Source organism: Leptodactylus fuscus, chromosome 3 (genome assembly GCF_031893055.1).
Source record: "Leptodactylus fuscus isolate aLepFus1 chromosome 3, aLepFus1.hap2, whole genome shotgun sequence".
NCBI classification, from domain to species: Eukaryota; Metazoa; Chordata; class Amphibia; order Anura; family Leptodactylidae; genus Leptodactylus; species Leptodactylus fuscus.
This window is the reverse complement of record NC_134267.1, coordinates 38,438,015-38,462,282: the sequence shown is the minus strand read 5'-3', so window position 1 is coordinate 38,462,282 and position 24,268 is coordinate 38,438,015. Positions and strand designations below refer to the sequence as shown.

General features: G+C 40.4%; 1 protein-coding gene and 1 long non-coding RNA gene across 3 annotated transcripts in view; both read left to right on the top strand.

Annotated features, from left to right (window-relative positions):
* SNAP25 (synaptosome associated protein 25) overlaps positions 1 to 22,030 on the top strand; it is a 79,450-nt gene extending 57,420 nt beyond the window's left edge. Inside the window, exons 5-8 of one of the 2 annotated variants that reach the window (XM_075267445.1) lie at positions 7,349 to 7,466; positions 11,811 to 11,936; positions 15,137 to 15,281; positions 20,761 to 22,030. In XM_075267445.1, coding sequence (XP_075123546.1) covers positions 7,349 to 7,466; positions 11,811 to 11,936; positions 15,137 to 15,281; positions 20,761 to 20,829 — 458 coding nt within the window. In that variant the 3' untranslated portion in view covers positions 20,830 to 22,030. Of the gene's footprint in view, positions 1 to 7,097; positions 7,216 to 7,348; positions 7,467 to 11,810; positions 11,937 to 15,136; positions 15,282 to 20,760 lie in introns of both variants that reach the window. The other variant, XM_075267447.1, reaches the window with a different exon arrangement.
* A 352-nt stretch (positions 22,031 to 22,382) lies between these two features.
* Positions 22,383 to 22,873, top strand: LOC142196584 (uncharacterized). Its single transcript, XR_012715266.1, has 3 exons — positions 22,383 to 22,441; positions 22,633 to 22,690; positions 22,821 to 22,873. It is a non-coding gene; the product is annotated as an uncharacterized LOC142196584 (long non-coding RNA).
* Positions 22,874 to 24,268: the final 1,395 nt, after the last annotated feature.

The window sequence follows — 24,268 nt, the reverse complement described above, 5'->3', positions numbered from 1 at the left end:
ATCGCCACATGACGACCCCTACCACCACAGCTCAGTGCCTACAGGGGAGAAAACCAGCAACCCACCAGCACCCTTGCTGATGTTAGGCTAAATCCCACAGTACCCATGCTGCCAGGTAATGCCCCACAGTACGCCTGGTAATACCCACAGTACGCCTGCTGCCAGGCTATATTTGGTTCTACAATATGCAATGGTAGAAGTGATGCAAATAGAAAAAAAAAGGCTTCCCATAGCAAAGATCAAGATAGACCCCCATTTTGAAGCCAGTCATTAAGACCTGAGGTCCTGCAGTTAGATTCCTCTTTCACATTTTTTTCCCATAATCCATAGCTAAATATACATTTCATTTGGGGCGAGGAATCACGGATTCTTGCCACCCAATAGCAAAGGCAACATTTTCAACCAGGATTGAGCCCCTTCTTTTCAATGACCCCATAAACTCCATATGGGTTCTCATCTCCTTGAAGTACAGATTGACCATTACGTCATCAAATTTGAGCCTAAACTTTAGTTAACAATTATATAGGAGTATGTTAAGGTCCTATTAGATTGGGAGAATTTTCAGGAACTAACACTTGTACAAGTTGCCTTGTACTGGCAATATTCACCCAGTGAATGAGCATTTGCTTGTGATGTACCAATTTAGATGGGACAAAAAAATCATTGTCCATGGGGAACACGTCGCCCTGTCTAATAAGGGTTCTGCTGACAGACAATGAAAGCGTATGCCGGGGGAACAATCACTTGAGCAATGGTTCCTCCTGCATGAGCCTGTGCAATGGGGCCCTTGCAGAACGAGTGTTCGGGACATTTTGTATCTCTTGAGCACTTATTAAGAAAAATCTGTAAGTCTAATACCACCCTTAAACTCCTTTTATATAAAACTTTAATCTCCTTTCTGCCTATGCAATAACTCATATTATTGACACTTCAAAGCTTCATTTCATCTACCTTATTATAGTTTAGTACCTTCAGATCCTTGACGCTTGGAAATAATTGCTAGGACTGGAACGTTCAGCTCTTAGTCCTTAACATCCAACGGCTAGCTGAATTATTTATATGTAAATAAAATCAGCTGTCACGTTGAAAAATCTTACATCTGCTCATAAGATGCCCGACCTCAGCGCACATCATCAATAAGTAATGCATTTTGTTACAAAGTCACACAGATAATTGTTACAAGCCCCTTGGATTACCCAGAGATGGGTAAAATATTGCAGGCTTTGAGTTTAATTGAGGGTTGATCAATACGAGTAAAAGGCCATTATACAACTTCCTGTCTAATAAATAATTCACCATTGCAGGAAGATTATAAATATCAGTGCAGTGGTGAGATAACAGACACGTCCCATATACTTCACACAGCCATCTGATACAGAAACGTATCATAAATACTACAATGGTGTATGTCGTATAGCTAATGGATGTAAAACTATAAAGCTACAACCATGCCCTACCGTTACTTAAAGTAACTATTTTTATTTTTGCTATCTAAATAGGTTAAGTTTGTGCTGAATAAATTCATGATATATAATTTAGTATATGCAGTGGATGCTTGTCTATTACTATAATCTTCCTTAGATCTTGCTGATTGTTTTCTTCCGAACCCTTTGTTCACATCTGCGTTCAGTATTCCGTTCGGGGATTCAGCATGGGGATCCCCTGAATGGAATCGCGAATGCAACTTCAAGCGCTGTGCAGTGAAAGCACATGGACCCCATAGACTATAATGGGATCCGTGTGCTTGCCGTGCGCTGCCCGCTCGAATCATGCAGGCAGGAAAGTAGATTGTGAACTACTTTCCTGCCTGCATGATCCCTGTGGAGATCTGGCGGTAAAACATGCACCCCAATAGTCTATGGGGTTGGTGTGCTTTCCCTGGCACACCGCTTGCAGTTGTGTTCAGTATTTCGTTCGGGGGGATCCTCATGTGGACTCTCCCGGATGGAATACAAATGCTGATGTGAACGAGGCCTTAGATCTTGCTGATTGTTATCTTGCAGATTATCTTCCTTAGATCTTGCTGATTGTTATTTTCCTTAGATCTCGCCAATTGTTATCTTCCTTAGATCTTGCTGATTGTTATCTTCCTTAGATCTTGCTGATTGTTTTCATCTCCCTAAGGGCTGAGTCTAATGTAGTCTAAGACACATCCCCTGTCTCACTTATTCCCCCCCATATGCATGCACACTCGGCTGAGCAGTACATACATACTAAATGGAAGAGGAGAGGAACCCAGTGCTAGATTTCCCTGAGAGCAGCTTATACCCTGAAAAACAAAAGGGCTGAGTAATTAAAATCCTCTGTAGAGTCAGGAGGACACATAAGATGGTCGGCCTACCCTGTCAAGATATATTATAATGACTACGGCCAGTCTATGTAAGAGAGAAGGTTCCTTTATCTCATTGGCTATTCAAGAGATTTGGAGCATTCCAGCCACTGTAAATCAACACCACAAAATAGTGACCTAAGAAATTCATTGTAACTTCAACACTTTGGATTAACCCTTTTGATCACCATTGACATTTAATGATCACGGTGCAGTAACATGAATATTTAATAATATAATGTACAAACAACCTAGAGGTGAAAATAATAAAACATCAGCCACAAATGAAGCTGTCAGAGAAGCCATTATAAATGAAGCTCCATCTATTACCACGTTTCTGTCTATTTGTAGTAAATGTAATTTCTGACATGTTTCTAATATTTATGCATTAGGTCTTTTGCAGTTGTCCTATTGCCTTTGCTTCTACAGCCAGTGCTATTGCTTCTTAAAATCAAAAATCCTCCAAACCAGCTGCTGATGGATCTACACCACCTATTAGCTCTTGTGTACTTGCGTAGATATGTGCCCCGCTGCTTCTTTCCCTTTGCCTGATGCATCTATATATTGGGAGAAAAAGTCCGAGGGAGAGCCTAGAAAAATACTCAATATGAGGCAGTAAGGAGTCAGGAATTTAGCCAGTCAGCTAGAAATTGGAAGAATCCTTAGGAAAGGCCATCAGATCAGTGAGGGTTCGATACCCGGCACTCCCACTAATCAGCAAATACATGGGACACTTTCGTGGATGGAGCTGAGGCCAATGGCTGTGTCCACTCTATAGTGGCGGTATCCATTTACTGCGTCTCAGCTCCCAAAATATTGTGATAGGTGGATCCAACCCCTTGGACAAAGTTGGACCCACTTGGACTTTATTTCAGTGGGAAACCCTTTTCAGCAAAAAAGCCAAAAAATCTAGTCCAGTGATTAGTAATTAGAAATAGCAGCATTTCTGCTGCGGATATGTGTTGGATTGGCCAGAATCCTATCCACTCTACCAATACTGTAAAACACAGTGGTTTTTGCAAAGTGGGGCCCCAGCCTTAAATGGGATTTTCCAGATCTTCCTTGGGATAGGTCATCAATTGAATATCCACAAGGTTCAACACCCGGGACTCTTGCGGATCAGCTGGATGAAGCAGCAGTGGAACTACATGAGCGTCGCTTCTGCTTTATAGGCCATGGGACGTCATGTTCATCGGTCAAGTGAATGGGCTGAGTTGCAGTCACAAGCACAGCTGCTGTACAAATATATGGCGCTGTGCTTGGTGAGTACTAAAGACGCTGCAGATTGGCCAGGGTCCCACATGTCGGACCTCTGCCGATCTTTAATTGACGTAATGATAGGTCATCATCCATTTCATGTTGGATTGCTATGGTGAGATTCCTAAAAAAGGAACTTTAGATTCGGAGCAGATTACTGTATAACAATGTAGCTTTCTGCATTTCCAGACTGTTCTAGTGTTGATAATATCTAGACATCATTATTAAATGCATTTTTCTTCTTTTCTCCTAAAACACAGCTTTCTGGAGCCTCACACATTTAGTATTTCATATGCACGGAAGTATTGACCCGAGGGTATAGGTGTGCACATGGGATAGGCAAAGGTGTACCAGAATGGCGCCTAATGGAAAAGCAATGAGATTGTATTTCATGAAGATGATAGCAACGTATCCAGATAAAACCTTCCACATCTGTCCTGCAATACTTGATCTCTTTAAATCTAAGCCATGTACCTTCTGAGAATTCAGTGCGCACACCTATGCCCAAGTGGTAACTTTATGTCAAGTGTTACAGTACTTGGCACTATTGAATATACTTTGTTTATAGAGCAATAACAATATGGCTGTTGACATGGCTATGAAAAGTCTACAGAATCTCTCTAAAGTGGAATTCACTACAGCATGGTCAATATGGCATAGTCAATTTCGACCCCTAAATTACTACCCCTTATTTTACTGTCACACAACAACGCAAGTTGGGAACTGGTTTGTCCATATATATGTGCATAATCGGGAACATTCTTACATTTCATATGGAACGTACCATACATACTGTTTATGTCTAGGTCTAGTCTATTGTTCGCCATGTAATTTATGCCAACTGGATACCTGCTAAGAGAGACAGAGGGAAACACATATAGAATATAGAACAAAACCAAGTCATGTTGTGACATGCCACCATGTCTAGAAAGATCTATGATGCCCTATAATGGTATTTTATGCTACAAAGAATAATGTAATATATTGGTACGAATATTGTCACTAATAGCAAATTATACATCAATCATCTAAACCTCTGGTTAATAGGATTTATTAAGTAATAACATGGTGGCCATGACGTGATTTTGTACCTCTGTCTCTGGCGCTAAAATGTTCAGTCCTGTCACTGCCTACATTGTCTGATCATGAATGTAGTCAAAATTTCCTACATAAAAGTATATAGTTTTAAGTGATTTCAAGTCTATAAATGTAGGATTAAACATGTGAACATCTATAACATGCTTCGTATCGTCTAAGTTCATGCTTATTTCCAATTGTTCAAGTAAGACTAGGTTCACATCTGTGAAGGGTCTCCATCGGTCATGTCCGCCTGGGTACCCGAATTACATAGACTAGACTGCTTAAACAACGGTTACCTGCGGACACCCACAGACCCCATAGACAATAATGGGATCTGCCGGTTGTCTGTTGGATCCTGAAACTGGAGGGAAGAAAAGCCCTCCGTGAAAGACTTTGCTCTTCAGCGATTTTTGCCAGTTTCTGTATTGGAGACTCAGACACTGATGTGAACCTAGCCTAATGTACAAGAAAAATAAAAAGGATAACAAACAATACCACAAATAATTTTACCATATTAAACTATGATAATTTGCACAACAACTTAGATAATAAATCCAACAAAATTCAGACAATTTTTTTGTAAAAATAACTACAGTTCAACTCAGGATGTTGACTTATTTTGCTTACTTATATAGTGCCATCAACTAAATGCCTAAAGTCTAAATTTCCTAAGTATATAAGTCATTGGGGTGTAGGAGGAAACCGGAGGGAAACCCACCCAAAATACAAACTCTATACAGATGTTCTCCTTGGCTGAATTTGAACCAAAATTTACGGTTTTGACCACAGTGACTAATATATGAAAAAAAATTTGGTGCAATAATTTTCTAGTCCTTTAAGTTGATGTATCAGCTTCATCCAAAATGTATGGTATTAAAGGCAATGTACTAAAATGGTGCAAGTTAAAAAAATTTACAATCTGCTGCTTCCGAAAGTGCCTTCACAAATATTGTACACTGTATCAATGACCAACATGTCAAAAAGGATTCCGTACTTGTCACTGTGTAATGTGGTCAACCACAAAGACCCTGAGCTGCCATGATATGTGACATGTTCCAAATGACTATCAGTCAAGTGTTGTTAGAAAAAACTTGAAAAATTTATATTTTAAATTGTATTAAAGGTTAAGAGGTTAAATGGGTTATCAGTCAGAAAAAATAAAACTGACTCAGAATGGGCTAAAAATATAAAAGCCACAATTCCTCACCACTCCAGTATTGACAATGGTCCCAGGACCTCCACCAGACTCAACTGTACTTCCTGGTCAACTTTCTTTACCCAAATTTGTTACTGAAATTAGGATTAAGACTTTATATTCAATAATTTCGATGCTTTATTTTAGAATTCTAACTTCTTCTTTTTTTTAAATAGTATTTTTCTCTGACCTCATGATTCTTCCATACTGCTTGGGCTTTGGATCCCAACGTATCACCTATTCACAGTTTAGGTGATGGCTGGGGGTCCCATTGTTCATGGTCAGTGTTGGATCCACCAGTTGAGTAGTAGCCCCACATATACGTTGCAGTTCCATTCGAAGTCTATGGAAGTGATAGAGATAGCCAATTTCTATATTTGACTGTCCCTATCAGTTCCATATACTTTGGTGCAGAAGTTGGTATGTGTGTCCATTATTCCTTTTCAAGTGGGTGACACATATCATGTATGGGACCCCCAGAAATCAGACATTTATGACCTATGCTGTGGTTCCATTCACAGGACAGTTCCTTTAACTGTTTCCTTTGGTTGAGCTCAGCAAACCTTACAAGCATCATTAGTAATATTGCCATCTACATTACACTTTTGAGATTGTGCTATATATACACAACCAGAGCTTAATCCAGTATGTAACTCCATCCAATGTCTGAATGTATTATCTGGCTTTGAGGCTGCCTTCTTTGTAGGTATCTGTGTAGCTTATCACATACATGTGCTTAAAAATTTGCAAATCTATGTATATACTGTATGAACTTGTGTTTCCATTTTGCTAGCGCAGTTCGCGATACTGAATTATGGCCTGACTACGCTAATGCCTTTCTTTTCTTGAAGCTCTCTGTTCTATGGCTTGTGTCATAACAATGATTTGTGATAATGTAACAATGATTTGCTGACCTGGATGTTGCGCAAAGTCTTTGTCAATAGAAAATGTCTTGAGCCTTCACAAACCGTAAACCGAGGTGTCCCATACCATTACATAGTTGTCCACTAAACTAAAATCTGATTTCATGTTCATTTTATTGTTACTTTATTCCATTCTAAACCCCCCAAAAATTCAAAAATCATTGAAAGCCCCAATGATCAACATCCACTCAATGCATCCGCCCCCGTAATGCATTGAAATACCTTTACAGATCCGTTTTCATAGTCCTTTATCATGTTCTGTTTAAGACAAATAAAATTTCATTCCACACTGTCATCCCTTTGTCCTGACCAGAACAACTTGATCGTGTTGAAGAAGGCATGAACCATATCAACCAAGACATGAAGGAGGCCGAGAAAAATTTAAAAGATTTAGGGAAATGCTGTGGCCTTTTCATATGTCCTTGTAACAAGTAGGTACTGGGTACCGACTATGCTCTGTGGTGTCCAGTTTTTGTCACAGTGAATGTCTGAAGTTTTGTCTTTCTTCTTTGTCCTTTTCCATCTGCTTCATTCTGTGGGGATATAATGCTTGTATTTAATCAGAACAACTGGAACGCATCGAGGAAGGGATGGAGCAAATCAATAAGGACATGAAAGAAGCAGAAAAGAATTTGACGGACCTAGGAAAATTCTGTGGTCTATGTGTCTGTCCATGTAACAAGTAGGTTCTGCCTGCCTAAGTCTTTGAGCACCCAAGGCTGATCATTGAGCCTTGCAGAGATCATCGCTGCTAGACACATGGGCAGGAAAAAGCATGTGGCATGCAGAGAGATCAGTATCCATCTCACAGAATAGATAGTGGGTAGTAGACATATTAAAATCAGGCATTCTGCAGTGAAGATTGCACTGCACTACATTCTCTCCTTAGACATACATACTTCAACACTTCCGTCTAAAAAAAAAAAAAAAATGGAATAAATGTCACCAGGGATATAAAAAAAAGTATTAATAGATCCATTGGACCATATAGCAATTGGAACAAAAATTCTGATAAAAAAAATAAAAAAAAAAAGTTTTGGAATGTCCAGACGGAAATGCTGAAACGTTACACTATTGCATGTAGATAATTCCTAGAAGCTTGCGGGGCTTCCTGTCAGTTCCCTTGAAAGGTCACGCATTTGTTCTCATCCAGTAGTCCTAGCGCAAGTTAATTCTATACCTCTCCAAGACGCAGAATAGACTATGTTGTAATGCACACTTCTATTGCAAATTCAGTTCATAGTGTCGTGCCTAGAATTCAGAGGGAATAATATTATGTCTGGAATACGGAGGAAATAATATTATGTCTGGAATACGGAGGAAATAATATTTTGTCTACCTTTCAGAGATAAATATATTTTGTCTAGAATTCAGAGGTAACAGTATTTTGTCTGGGTTCTTTTGAATGTTGTCAATATGAAATTGGCTCCAGTGACCCAGGTAACAATTCGCGTGTTGGTAAATGAGAAAGAGTTGAATTAAAATTTTTTTTTTTTTTTTTTGTAAATAATATAATCGTCGCAATTGTGTGCATTATAAATTAGTCTGTTTTCGTCTGGATTACGATAGAGAATGGATACAGCATGTTTGGGAATTTTCAATAAGTGAGCCATGTGCAGCATAGCAGGGAGTGAATACGATTACTACAGGACACTTACCAGATTTTGGTTCTGATCACCTGTCACTATTAGGCTACATTCACATGATGGTGAGTAATGGCTACATCACTTCCAATTTTTTTACGGGCAGCATTAAGTTCAATGTTAGTGAATGGGGCTATTCACATAACCATTATTTTGACGGTCCATGGTCATGCCTTATTTTTGTCCGTTTTCACGGATCCCTCCATACACTGTGAAAAGAGGTACAAGACTGGTGTGAAAAATGGACGTTTTGCATCTCTTTCGTGTGAATGTAGCCTTAGTAGCTAAAGAGGCTGTTACCTCCTATTCTTCATGTCATACTGCGATATTTCTAATGCAATCCTATGTAAAACTATCCCAATTGTTAAGAAATATTCTACATTTGGAGGTAGACACTTGAGCCAAGACTTGTCATCTCCCCCGTCAATTAAATATTGTTATAATAATAATCTATTTTCAGCACATCTCGACTTTGTGAAACCTCCTCTAGGGTAATATCACATAAAGGATATTGTCGAATTATCAAATAGCTTTACATTCTGCTTAAGATATTCTAGTCATAGGAAGAGTATCCCAGATAATGCTGCACATTCTAACATCTGCCACTGCAGGCATGCCTAGATTTTAATGGTTCTAGCTATGGTCACCCAGTCAAAAATGGTTTTGTAATATCACAATAAAGTTTCGTTATTAAAAGGGTTGTCCACCTTCAGATAACTTTAACAAATTGGCTGGTAACTGGTCTACTGCAACTTTTACTAAATACATTGCTTCTTTCTTTCTACATTTATGGATAATTTTTCTCTGTATTTCTCAAAGAATTCCAACAGGTCATGTAATGAGGATTGCCATAATAAGGTTTAACTACTATAGAATTGTCTTTATTAGAGCTAGAAGGAGATCTGTGGCATAGTACACTATAGGGTATATGTAAAAAGCTGACCATGCTGACTTCACTGTTTCTCTATGTCCCATAATGCAGCGTGTTGCCAATTTGCTAATTCTTATCTCTAGTCTTCCCCTTCTGAAGCAATTACAAGGACCCCTGCCACGGACCCCCACTGATCTCATTGAGTCACCTGCCCTATGCTGCAGAAATCACGTTAATTAGTATAACTCCATCAACAAAGTCTTTACCACTAGTGTTCCTTATATAGAAGTTCCTTGAAGATGGGCAATGAAATAAACTACTGTATATGAACTGGTAGAGATTTCCATTGCTCTGGATCACAACATATCCAGCTATTGTAAAGAATAGATTGGTTTGGTATTGTATGACAGAGCAACAAAAATACACAACCTCTCTGCCTGCTTCAATATCTGCTCAAAAACTCACTTAAAGGAATTCTCCACTTTAGTAATAAGTGTAACCAATGTAAGAGAACATGTAGCAAAGTCTGTAATCTGCTGGTGAAACTACTATTCTTCCAATTAGGGCAACTTTGGCCATGACAGCTGTTGCACGGGCAAAGAGTTGCATGAACAACATGGACTACAACCATGACATGACAATGTAAAAATAAATCCATCAGGTTTGGAATATTTGTCAGAATTTTGAGGCCTCTCACTTGATTAGCCCATTGTATAAGTCCAGTGATGCATCAAACCTTACTTCGGAGAGTCCAGGCTCGGCTTCGGCTTCACTCCATTCCACTGGGCCAGTTTTTGGAGTGGAAGACTGTCTCACCATTCCTCTTCCAATTCTGCCATGTTAACATACACAACTGTTTTTTTTTTGGTTTTTTTTGAAGGTAATAAACTTTGTAATATACTTTATATAAGAAAAGTTTCTCGACTTATTTGCCTTTTTCTATCACTGATCAAATGTTCAATAGAACTCTATGGAGAGGGGAGAGTAAGTGTCCATTCACACGGAGGAAGTTGGCACTGATTCTGGCTCAGAACCTGCGTCAGAGTCAGCGCTGAAAAAAAAAGACTCCCATTGACTTCAGTGGGTTCCGTTTTCCACGCAGAACCCATTGAAGTGAAGGTGAAGAATTATTTTTTTTGAGTTATCGTGTCAGAATCAGCGCCAAATTACTCGGTGTGAATGCCCCCTAAGGAAAAGGAGAACTGCCCAAACAGAGAGACATCAGCAATATATAGAGACAGTTCTATAGAAGACAGCTTTCTTCTGGCAGATATTACTAATTTAAAGGGGTTGTCCAAGATATTCTTTCTGCAAGGAGGCCAAGGAAGGTGAAAAATAATTTTTTAAAAAACATTCTTACCCATTTCTGGTACTCCAGTGTTTCCTACCACTGTCCAGTAGAGCAGAAGTCTTTTGCCACTTGAAAAGGAACGAGGACAATACTCATATAAATCACCTGTCCGACACTCGCTGGGCTTAAAAAAAAAAAAAAAAAAATTGAAGATTTGCTGAGCATTTATTATAAAGTAGAGAGCATGTTGAAAGAGAAAGCAATGTATTAAAGACTTCAGTTACTGCTGGTAATCTAAATGAGGAGAACCTTTTTAATTTTTTTTCAAAAACATTAAATTTTTTTCTGTTTATTTTTAATTTTTATGTTTTTATTTCATGGAGTTCTCCACTTTTGACTGGTTTGGGCCCTGTGACAGCTGTTACTAATGGTACATTAAAGTAATGGTGAACCACTGGAGCAGTTGTGCTTAGTGAATAGTGTTTCACCTCCTATTCATGCCGCCAGCTTGTGCATGAAAAAGGTGTATTGGGCATTGACGCTATAATGCTTGTTTTGTTCGCTGCCGCATTCATTCCACTTCAGCTACTTTTACTTTTTTTTTAAATATTCTGTTGTCTTTGTTGACCAAGGTTTGTACATCAACTCTCGATGTATGGTAACTGTTTACAAGTACCGATATATTATCTCAAACAGCAAAAGAACTCGTCTTATAGTAGTTGTTTTTAGAAGCGCCCAAAATACTTAGAAAAGCAGATACTATGCAACCTAACCATTGCATAGTAATAGCACCGCTAATCTATGTCAAATAGAGGGCATGTCCATGTGATGTGATGTACACACTATACTCGGCAGTTCTGTTCTGTGTACTGTATGTCCGCCAGTACGTCTTTATTGTGTGTTTTATGTCGATTCAATGTTTTCCTCTTTACCAGATGAAAATATGAAAAATTCTGTTTATTCAGTCTGAATATAATAATTAAATCTCGAGATTTCACAGCTGACCTGTGTCAGCACTAGATAATTGGGTTCATGATATATCGGTATAAGGTGATGCTCCTGTCGAATGCTCATCTGCCTGAATCAGCTCTATTATGTCGTACCATGGAGAGTGTGACTTTTTTTGTTATATATATATATATATATATATATATATATATATATATATTCATATACTAATGGCTATGCTTTTTTAGGTCACTGACAATGTGCTTTCTATAGGCTTAAATCAAGTGATGCTTATAAAAAAGCCTGGGGCAATAACCAAGACGGAGTTGTTGCAAGTCAGCCTGCACGTGTTGTGGATGAACGTGAACAGATGGCCATTAGTGGTGGCTTTGTCCGTAGGTAAGTTTGTAACTTTACAAAAACATATTTTGTCTTGGCCTATTTTGTGGATATTGGTATGTTCCTTCCATAAGCCAAGACCGCAAGGCTTCAGAGCCTACCAGACAGTACAGGTTGGAGACCACTAGTCTAGATCATAGCTGGACACATCTGGGCAACTAGACTGGCAACATCAATATATCTGGTACAGAGCTATGGCGTAATGTGATGGTATGAGTTTACAAAAGAAAAGTCTACTTTTGCTGCCCATGAGTTGTATCTGGTATCGCAGCTCGGCCTACGAAAGTACAGGTATGTCCAGGGTTTTTCAAAAAGTTACCAGTAAAATAAAAAATTACTTGCAGTCAACTGGTTAATCCTCTTCTACTCCAGCGCTGGTCTTGTTGACTTGTCCTTCTATACAGGCCTCAGCGGACTTATTTGTACATACTTGTATCACCAGTGAATGGCCATATTGGTCACAATTTTATATACGGTATATCATCACTGCAGTTTAAGTTAACAAGATTGGTGGAGAAAGTGTTGGACAGAAGGGCCTAGAGACCACCAGAGGAGCTTGTTCTGGGGACTCACCCAACTACTTCCTGTGAATAGCCTACACCATGGCTCCTTCACTGAAATCTTAACTTAACATTTAATAAATAATCTCAATAAAATAACCCAGTTGAGATGTGAGACAACCAACAAAGCAAGCCTTAAGACAAAAACAATTCTAGGTCACAAGACAGGAAGGAGCATCACCCCTCATCCCATACTCAAATCAATCAGCCACATACAGTCCTATGAAAAAGTTTGGGCACCCCTATTAATCTTAATCATTTTTAGTTCTAAATATTTTGGTGTTTGCAACAGCCATTTCAGTTTGATATATCTAATAACTGATGGACACAGTAATATTTCAGGATTGGAATGAAGTTTATTGTACTAACAGAAAATGTGCAATATGCTTTAAACCAAAATTTGACCGGTGCAAAAGTATGGGCACCTAAACAGAAAAGTGGCATTAATATTTAGTAGATCCTCCTTTTGCAAAGATAAGAGCCTCTAGTCGCTTCCTGTAGCTTTTAATCAGTTCCTGGATCCTGGATGAAGGTATTTTGGACCATTCCTCTTTACAAAACAATTCAAGTTCAGTTAAATTTGATGGTCACCGAGCATGGACAGCCCGCTCTCAAATGATCTGAAAACAAAGATTGTTCAACATAGTTGTTAAGGGGAAGGATACAAAAAGTTGTCTCAGAGATTTAACCTTTCAGTTTCCACTGTGAGGAACATAGTAAGGAAATGGAAGACCACAGGGACAGTTCTTGTTAAGCCCAGAAGTGGCAGGCCAAGAAAAATATCAGAAAGGCAGAGAAGAAAAATGGTGAGAACAGTTAAGGACAATCCACAGACCACCTCCAAAGAGCTGCAGCATCATCTTGCTGCAGATGGTGTCACTTTGCATCGGTCAATAATACAGCGCACTTTGCACAAGGAGAAGCTGTATGGGAGAGTGATGAGAAAGAAGCTGTTTCTGCAAGCACGCCACAAACAGAGTCGCCTGAGGTATGCAAAAGCACATTTGAACAAGCCAGTTTCATTTTGGAAGAAGGTCCTGTGGACTGATGAAACAAAGATTGAGTTGTTTGGTCATACAAAAAGGTGTTATGCATGGCATCCAAAAAAACAGCATTCCAAGAAAAACACTGGCTACCCACTGTAAAATTTGGTGGAGGTTCCATCATGCTTTGGGGCTGTGTGGCCAATGCCGGCACCGGGAATCTTGTTACAGTTGAGGATCGCATGGATTCCACTCAGTATCAGCAGATTCTTGAGAATAATGTTCAAGAATCAGTGACGAAGTTGAAGTTATGCCGGGGATGGATACTTCAGCAAGACAATGATCCAAAACACCGCTCCAAATCGACTCAGGCATTCATGCAGAGGAACAATTACAATGTTCTGGAATGGCCATCCCAGTCCTCAGACCTGAATATCGTTGAACATCTGTGGGATGATTTGAAGTGGGCTGTCCATGCTCGGCAACCATCAAACTTAACTGAACTTGAATTGTTTTGTAAAGAGGAATGGTCCATAATACCTTCATCCAGGAACTGATTAAAAGCTACAGGAAGCGACTAGAGGCTGTTATCTTTGCAAAAGGAGGATCTACTAAATATTAATGTCACTTTTCTGTTGAGGTGCCCATACTTTTGCACCGGTCAAATTTTGGTTTAATGCATATTGCACATTTTCTGTTAGTACAATAAACCTCATTTCAATCCTGAAATATTACTGTGTCCATCAGTTTTTAGATATATCAAACTGAAATGGCTGCTGCAAACACCAAAATATTTAGAACTAAAAATGATTAAGATTAATAGGGGTGCGCAAACTTTTTCATAGGACTGTAACTATATATACACACACACACGGACAAAATTGTTGGTACCCCTAGTTTAATGAAAGAAAAACGCACAATGGTCACAGAAATAACTTGAATCTTACGGTATATATACCGTCCCCCCACCTCAGTGTAATGCTCCACATGTTAAATAATGTTCTACAGTGCCCCCAAAGTATAATGCTCTGCAGCGGCCCTACACAGTATAAAATGCTCCCCTGATTCCCCCATAGTGGACCCACATAGTATATAATTCTCCACAGTGGCCCCACACAATATAAAAAGCTCCCCAGAGACCCCCACTGTATAATGCACTACAGTGACCCCACAGAGTATAACACGCTCCCCAGAGCCCCACACAATATAATACCACATAGTGGCCAGTCCAATGATGGGTGGGGACCACCAGAATGATGACACTAGAGCAGCAGATAATATAGCAGGTTAGTATAATATAACAATATAATAATCAAAATATTTTTTAATGTGAGAAATTCAACTGATCTACAAAGAATAAAAATCTATGAGTGAGGCAAAAAACATTTAGCTCCACTGAATTAGTAGGGGATCACCCTTGTACCCCGCTTACTCCATGGTCATGCTTTGATATTTAGAGGAACATATTTTATCAAACGACTTATCAGCAAAGTAAACCAATAAAACTGCAAACAAAAAAAAATGCAAAAAGTGGTGACACCCGAAACGGTCTCGACAATGTTATAGTGGGCCATCAGGTCGGGAAGTCTCTTAAAGTTGACCAGAAATATTAATACATTGAAATTGTGTCTTAAATATTGCTTTGTATTCTTTACAGAGTAACAAATGATGCTCGAGAAACAGAAATGGATGAGAACCTGGAGCAAGTTAGTGGCATTATTGGAAACCTACGTCACATGGCTCTTGATATGGGTAATGAGATTGACACACAAAATCGCCAGATCGACAGGATCATGGAGAAGGTCAGTACACTATCCTTGGAGGGAAATAAGCAGGATTTTTTTTCCACCTTCTCCCAAAATATATCTTATAAGTCAGGTCAGGCTGTGGTCCTGTATACGATATCTGGATTCTTATGGGGTCGTATTCTCCATTTTCATACAGAGGCAAGGAAATCACAAACTATATAAGTAGTAAAAGTTATGGCAACTTGCATTAGTGGAATAACTGATATTTATTTGTAACTGTATACTATGTAATATACCATTATGGGATTATACGAACCATTGTCTCTTCATTTTGTAGTCTACTTTATATAAAGTCTGTTTTTTCAAAGAGTCTTCTGAAAACCAGATGATCACAGGGTGTTCTGCTGTAAGAACCTCTGCCGAACGGCCATGACATAAGTGAAAATCCAGGAAGAAAGTATTCTGATCGACTGCAGGGTCACCACAGGGACAGTTAAAGGGGTAGCTAATAGAGATGAGCGAACAGTAAAATGTTCAAGGTTCGATATTCGTTTCGAGTAGCCCCTCAATATTCGACTACTCGAATCGAATATCAAATCCTATTAGAGTCTATGGGGGGAAAATGCTCGTTTCAGGGGTAGGCAACGTTCGATCAAATTGAACTTACCAAGTCCACGAGTGAGTGTCGGGCTGGATTCGCCGAGAAGTCTTCTCCGTGTAGTGTCCCCACGGCGTCTTCCGGCTCTGAATTCACTCTGCTAGGCATTGGGCCTGGGCAGCGCCGACTGCACATGTCCGCACTACAAGCGGACATGTGCAGTCGGCACTGCCCAGGCCCGATGCCTAGCAGAGTGAATTCAGAACCGGAAGATGCCGCGGGGAAGCTGCACGGAGAAGACTTCTAAAGGTAGGAGAAGAACCAGCGTTGATTGGCCGACTGTATAGCATTCGTCCAATCAATGCTGGTTCTGCATCGAATTTTTACATTCGAACAGCGAGTGGTACTCGATCGAGTACGAGTATTTCGAATACCTTTGTATTCGATCGAATACCTTTTCGATCGAGTACTACTCGCTCATCTCTAGTAGCGAATAAATGGAGTGACAAGGTGCACGCTCGGCCTGTCACTCAATCAAGACAGGAAAACTGAAGCAGCATTCTCCAGATTGGTGGTGATCCCAGCAATTAGACCTCCATTGAGCATGAAAGATAACTCTGTATGTAATTGAATGAGAGACCCTCCTCTTTTGACATAGAGTGCCCTTATTTGGGAACTCCTTTAGAGGGTAAGTTCACACATGGGAATTTGCTTTGGATTTCGACACAGAATCCACCTCAAATTCTGCCTCAGACTCATTTGTAATCTGGCCCTGCCCAATAGGCAAAGTACAGTGGCACAATTCTCCAAATTCTGTTTCAAATTCAGCATCATAGTCCTCGTCTGTTTTTGACAAGTGGACAAAATCCTAGGAAGGCCTAGACTGGCCTAGAAAGTCAAAGATAGGAGTAAATCCAAAAAACAAGAAATACTCTTATGTGAACTCCTAGCTTTGGCTCTAAAAACTGCATCACAAATTGTCACAAAAAGACAGATTTACTAATCCTGTATCATTTATAGAGATTGCAAATATAAATTAGACAGTTACAAAATGCTCGTTTGTCTAGTCTAACTTTATATCATGTATTAGTTGGCTAAGTCTAGGTTCACATCTGCGCCAAACAACGGAGAGCTGGACCAATAAATCAATGGTTACCCATGGACACTGGTGTACCCAATTGACCATAATGGGATTCTCTGGGTGGTCATCAGGTGTTATATACTGAAAGCAGGCAGGACTTTCCTCTCCGCCAATTTCTAGAAGTTTCTGCATTGGAGTCTCCAGCAGCAGAGACTCTGGCACAAAAGTGAACTTAGTCTTATTTTGCAACAGAAACTTGCACCAGAATTTTGTCACAGACCTGGAACACACTGCTGCAATGCAAGGCCCAGGAGTGTAACTACCAGGGTAGCAGCTGCCATAGGGCCCAGGACATTAGAGGCCCGGTGACAGCCGCTACCGCTGCAGTTTTTTTTTCTTAATAGTCTGTTACTCCAGCCCAGTAATGGGCCCTATTTATTTATTGATCCTGGTAGGGGCTGGGCTCGGTAAGTGACGCCTCGGACCCCACAAACACTATTATACTTGGGGGTCTTTTCAGACCCTGGATTATAATGATCGGAGACCCGGGAGAGGTAAGAGAACATAAAAAACTGTGTTACTTACCTCTATGGGTTCCAGACATGCTTTAGGCCTACTTCTGTGACGTTCCTGACGTCACATGACCGGGCCTGCGTCCCAGGTCATGTGATGTCCTGACGTCATTGCAGATGGCCGACACCACCGAGGACTGCAGTGGAGCCGGAGATAGGTAAGAAACAGTGTATAATGGGGTATAATGGGTGCAGGGGCCACTATGGGGCATAATACTGTGTGCAGGGGTCACTATGGGGCATAATACAGCGCGCAGGAATGCAGGGGGGGGTTGGTTGGGGTATTCGACGTTGGTCAGGGGGGGGCCTTGTCAAAAGTTCGCCATGGGGCCCCACCATTCCTAGTTACGCCTAGTTTCTGGCAAGGTCCATTCCTTTTCCATTTGGTCCCACTTCCTTTCCAATATATCCCACTCTCTTCTTAAAGGGGTATTCCCATGACGCTTGTTCACTAACCTGTAGGCTGTTGTGCTCTCTTCACTTCCTGCTTTACTCGGTACATAGGTGGGCGGGGTTTCACTTGCACGGGATTGGTTGTAAATGAATTACCACAGTGTGAAGCTGATGTAGCAGAGCTGGATTTGAGTCAGTTTGCATTACATACAGAGGTAACGGACTCCTTATCTCAGCCCTTATCAGCCAAATTCAATTAAACCGACTGATAAGAGCTCAGAAATCCTGGAGCTCTCACTTCTCCTATATGTGTCATTTAAGTAGCGGAGCTTCTCAAACAGCTCAGAGCTGCTCCCAGCCCCCCCCCCCCCCCCTGAGAGCAGGCAGCTACATCACTCGACAAAGGAACAGATAATCCCAAGGGCCATAAAAACGGAGTGTAAACAATGAAGTGAATAAATTAAGATAGCGGCCAAACAAAGCAGTTTTGATAAAGCAATGCATTTAGGAAAAGTCTTAAATCCACATAAAGTAGCAGTATAGATAGGGTCCTTGTGATGGGACAACCCCTTTAAGCAAGGTGGAAAGACTAAAAGTGTTTAAAACTCCTAATAAATGTGGTGAACAGCATGTAGACTAGAGGTGCATTTATCTTTATAACTGAGCTCCTATGTGATTTCAACCACACTGTGTGGTTTTCATGTGCACCACATGTCACTTAGCTCCTACCTCCTTGCAGCTACTAAATGAACAGTTTGATAGCGCTGTGTGAACTGTGAGCTTAGTTTTCAGACTACAGATATTCCCCCCGGGTCAACTCCTTCTATACTTCTCCGTCCTCCTCCATATGGCATCTTAGGCCCTAAGAAGTGCATTCACTGTAATCCTGTCTTTTGTGAGAGATTTGACTTCTATTTAAAGTGTGCACATCAGATAAAGCGAGAAAATGACACCCGAGCCGATCCTTATACACATCTCCACTTTTTTAAGAATGGAAAAATTATATAGTTGTAATTTATAGGAATGACAATTATTAGTTTTATATATATATATATATATATATATATATATATATATATATATATAATTAGTCATATATGTCTCCATAGTACTTGCAGATCATGTTTTTTCGCATTAGTATTTCAGAAAGTATTCTATTCTCAAAATTCTGTACATAGCTAACAAACAAAATCTGAAATTAAGATGCCTTTCCAATCCCATGCCTTTTTGCTTTAGTAAATATACCTATATACATGTATGTGAGAACAGGTTTTCCAGTTATAATGGGGCAGATTCACTAAGAATCCGCAGCACTTTTTTGCTAAAATAATCTCAAGTGGCGTCTCAAGTAGGCCAACAGAGGTTGGTGTGTCTGTTACGAGGCCTGTGCCTTGTCATAAATCAGGCCAATCCTCCGCCATCACAGGGATCAAGAGACTGGTATGTAATATACCGGCCTTGATGAATACTCCTAAGTATATTTTATTCAGAACAGCATAGTTAAAGAGAGTCCGCGACCAGTATGAAGTATATCAACACAGACCGATTGTTTTGGGTCCCATAAATCAAGTAGAGTTTACCCTTTGTGGATCGGGGCCTCCATTGCCAAGATAGTTCCATTTTTGTCACTAAACAAAATGGCTGTCCGGTTTGTTTCGGGCTGATCTTTTTTCGCAGGAACCAGAACTGTTATTATTATACTCTGGGATTTTCTCAGAACCCAAAGTACAATAAGCGGAGGCCCGGAGGGAGGTGAGTAATATCAAAGAATTATACTTTCCTTGCCTCACCTCTTCTGAGCATCCTTCTGGCATCTGGCGGTCCCCGGCGTCCTCTTCAGGCCTCTGACTGATGTCACACGCCTGAGAGCCAATCACAGGCCTCAGCAGTCACATGGGGCTGAATGACATCAGCTTACCCAATGACGCAGAGGCGAAATCACAGGTGGCACATGATATCAGTCAGAAGAGGCCTGAAGGGGGTGCCGGGAGACCGTTGGACATCCAGGAGAGGTGAGACATGGTGACTATAACTCTGTTATTTTACTCATATCCCCTGGGCTTCCGCTTGTTATACTCTGAGGTCAGAGGAAATCCTGGAGTATAATATAGTTTCATGGGTGGTGAAACCCAAAAGTTTAGGATTAAGTCATGCCTGAAACTTTTTGAAAATTTGGGTTCAATCGGTTCTCTCATCCCTACCAACGATCTCTCTGGAGTAACAAGGGCATTGATACTTATCTGTTTGTAGCAGCGGTGACTCCCTCATTGCTCAAAAGAGATTTCCATCAACTGCGATATCTCCGCAACAGAGACACCAATTTACAAGGGCAAAGAACTGGTTCATTCTATTTGTGGGGATGGGTTCTCCCATTGAATCAGTCTGATATGAATAAATATTTTTTTTGTATTCACACTTTTTAAAACACATGCTTATATCCAAGGATATTCAAGAAATATTGTTAGATTAGCACCACCTGCTGTTTCTATGAATACCTTTTACTGCGTCCACCTTAGTAAACACCAAGGTGGACACACATGCTCAGTCTTGCCTCTCTCTTTCTGCTTCACCATGCATGTACATAATGTTACAATTGGGGGGCAAGACTGTGGCTCAGTGGTTAGCACTGCAGCCTTGCAGCGCTGGAGTCCTGGGCTCGAATCCCGCCAGGAGCCTGTATGCTCTCCCCCCGTGCTTGCGTGGATTTCCTCTTATTCTACAAAGACATATATATGGGGCTCACAATCTACATTAAAAAAAAAAATAATAATAATAATAATATTACAATTGGCATTTGGAACTTTACGTGGATTGTTGACTTTACACACCAGATTTTTACTATGTAGCTATTGCCATATATTTACACCGTTTTCCTTTGCTTTTTCCCAGGCCGACTCCAACAAAGCCAGGATCGACGAGGCCAACACACGTGCCACAAAGATGCTCGGCAGTGGCTAGAGGGCACAAACCTTTATTTTCTGCTCCAAACTGTCCTGCTAAGACAGTACTTTCATGCTTTTATCATGGTATTTACATACTAGGTTTGCACACATGCACATATCACCCTTCCTTCTACCCTATTGTAAATGTCGTCCTGTGTAGTATGTCAGCTTTCCAAAAAAAAAAATACTTGTAATTATGATTTTTTTTTCTAAGTATATTCCTTTCCAAAGGTTGTATATAGTGATCTACGCTGGCTCACTATACGGTTTATTTAATTTTTTTTTTTTTTGGTTTTTATCATTTTTTTTACGATGTTTGCTGAATGACAACAGTGTAGGAATGTTTAACGTGCTGTTATCCTTACTCTATACAGTATTGTTCTCGTAAATCTGTGACATTCCACAGAGCTACTGCCTATATCCTTTTTTGGTGTCAGCTGTGGGACTGTCCTGGGTTCAATGTTTGCTTCCATCTGTTATAATTTCATGATTAGAACGTGAAACTATATTACTATAATAAGCATTGCACTAACAAGTGATGTGAGTTATGCATTTATGCATGAAGATAAATAGACATTTTAGATGCCTACATACAAAGACCTTTCCCGTGGCAGTAGCACATTCAATAAAAGCATGCTGAGTATTTGGACACTGTTGGGACTATGTTATACCAGCAAGTTTGCAGTAGTGCCACTTTTTTCTGTCGATATATTGTTCTATTTAATCATGATCATGCTTTTTTTTTTATTTCTAAAGGACAGACTTGGCACACCTATCCAGCAAGGAAAAAAATGTAGATTTTTTGCTGGCGATATATAAAATACAAAAAAAAAAAAAATATATATACATATGAGGTTGTAATATAGGGTTTGGGTACTGTTTATGAGGATCCTCTTTTGGAGGAAATGACTACAGTCTAAAATGGTACAAAGATATGTAATTTTTATAAGGCTGGGTCTTGTTTAGCCACTTTAACCCCCACGTGGATTTTCTTTTCTTTCCAAGGTTTCGTTGCTTACCTAGAGCTATGCACTCCAAATCGCTGAGATGTTTAAGTAGATTTAAATTAAGACAATAACCTAAATGAATGAATTCTAGATAAACTGTGATATCAAAATCATTGCAGCATGTACTATTAAATTCCTTCTGTCTCCTGTCAGTTTGTGACGTGATTGACATTTTGTAGCTAGTTTAAAACAATTAAAAATGATAAATCTCATCCTGGTCTCTGTTTGTTTGGTTTTCTTGGACGCGTGTCATTACTTTACACCCACTCTCAGGATCAAAGTGTTTTTTCCTCTGTCGTTGCAACCAACAGATTGTCAAATGTTCATCCAGATTCTGGAAAGCCTTTGAGTTGTGAATAACATAAAATGACTAATGGAGTCTTAAGACCAAATTTCTAAATTACATTTACCATATTGCTAGATGTCGTACAGTACACCGTACGATCAGATTATAGATGATGCAGACTACACTCAGGGCTGCATTTATCACTTGGAACAGGATGTCCTGGGGTCACACTTGGAACCAGCTTGCAGTAATAAAAATTACACTTTTTTTTTTTCTACATGAAACACTCATCAGACATAAACTTACGTTCTTCTGTTGGGTGTAGGAGGGGTCAAGTTAGGCAGGGGCTGTCTATGTAGAAAAGGACAGGGCAGGCAGGGGCTGTCTATGTGCAAGTGGGCAGGAACTGTCTATGTAGAAGTGGGCAGGTTAGGCAGGGGCTGTATATGTAGAAGTGAACAGGTTAGGCAAGGGCTGTCTGTAGAAGTGGACAGGTTAGGCAGGGGCTGTCTGTAGAAGTGGACAGGTTAGGCAAGGGCTGTTTATGTAGAAGTGGGCAGGTTAGGCAGGGGCTGTCTGTAGAAGTGGACAGGTTAGGCAGGGGCTGTCTGTAGAAGTGGACAGGTGAGGCAAGGGCTGTTTATGTAGAAGTGGGCAGGTTAGGCAGGGGCTGTCTGTAGAAGTGGACAGGTTACGCAAGGGCTGTTTATGTAGAAGTGGACAGGTTAGGCAGAGGCTGTCTATGTAGAAGTGGACAGGCTAAGCAGAGGCTGTGTATGCAGTGCATTGTGATGTAAGTGCAGTCAGAAGAGGCTTCAGAAGTGACAGCTGAGTAGATGGAGAACTGACTGCTGTGACTTAAAGAGGACCACATTCACCACCTTCAATAAGTCAATAAATTACATCATTTAATTGCTGCTGCTTCATTGATTCTGACACAGTTGTTGTTTTTTTTTTCTAGCCCCCACCATTCCTGAGCAATCAATGCTGTTAGTTTTGTCTGATTTAGAGTCAGTACTGTCAGGAGGGCAGAGTCAGGCAGGAGCAGACAAGAGGTGTGATTCTGAGCCCTGACACTGGCTGCCTCTGATTGGAGCTCTGGACCACACCCCCTGCCTGACACCAGCCACCTGACATTACAGAGCTTAAATAGCACAACAGGCAACAAAACTAACAGCACTTGTAGCTCGGGAATGGTGGGAGCTAGAGAGAACATTCCAACTGTGCTGGATTCAGTGGAGCAGCAACTATTAACAAATGCTCAGAACTAGAATTGGCAAAGGTGAAAGGTCCACTATAAAGGAGTTTTCCAGCCTCAAATGGATTTTTCATACTGATGACCTAACCACAGGATACCTCATCAGTATCTGATCTGTGGGGATTTGAAGCCCATACCCCACACAGATCAGCTGTTCCAGCAGACCCCAGAAGCTGCTGTAGTGAACAGGGATTGCATGATGGCTGTCCCTGCCCATTTGGGGCTGAAAAACCCCTATAAGCAATAGGGAAAATAACAAACTCTACAAACATGCAATATTCAAATCCAACGGCGCAACATGAAACTCCTCAACACACATACAAAATTTGTAATAGGGTCCTCAACTATTAAGCATCGTTTATTGTATTGGTCTCGATATAGATTGGTTAGTTTAGTTTAGTTGGTCCTCATGACTAGAGTGCAACTGCATACAGTACTGTGCAAATGTTTTAGGCAGGTGTGGGGAAAATACAGCAGGGTAAGAATGCTTTCCAGGAGCAATGTGGTTGCTCAGTGGTAACAAATGCAATTGTAGATGCAAATAAACTTTCATTTTTCCCAACTGATGTACATCCATCCTGTCAGCCAAGATTAGGGACCTCACCACTGCCAGATGTCCTACCAAGATGGAGTGTACTGAACTGACTAAAGGCCTGTCCTACAGTGCAGTTGTGGGTGGTCTCAGATGAGTTACTCTATAATACAACCTGTCCTGCCAATGCCGCTTGCAGGGCTGCACCAGTCTCCTAGGTATAGAATTGCTCTTCACCTCCACAGGTCCTCAGCATTGCTACGCCATTACCTTTCATGGAAAAGCAACTCCCCAAATGCAAACAATCTGCATTTCATATATTTTCTGCACAACACTGGAGCATGGCCTCCTGGTCATAACATAATCTCAGTA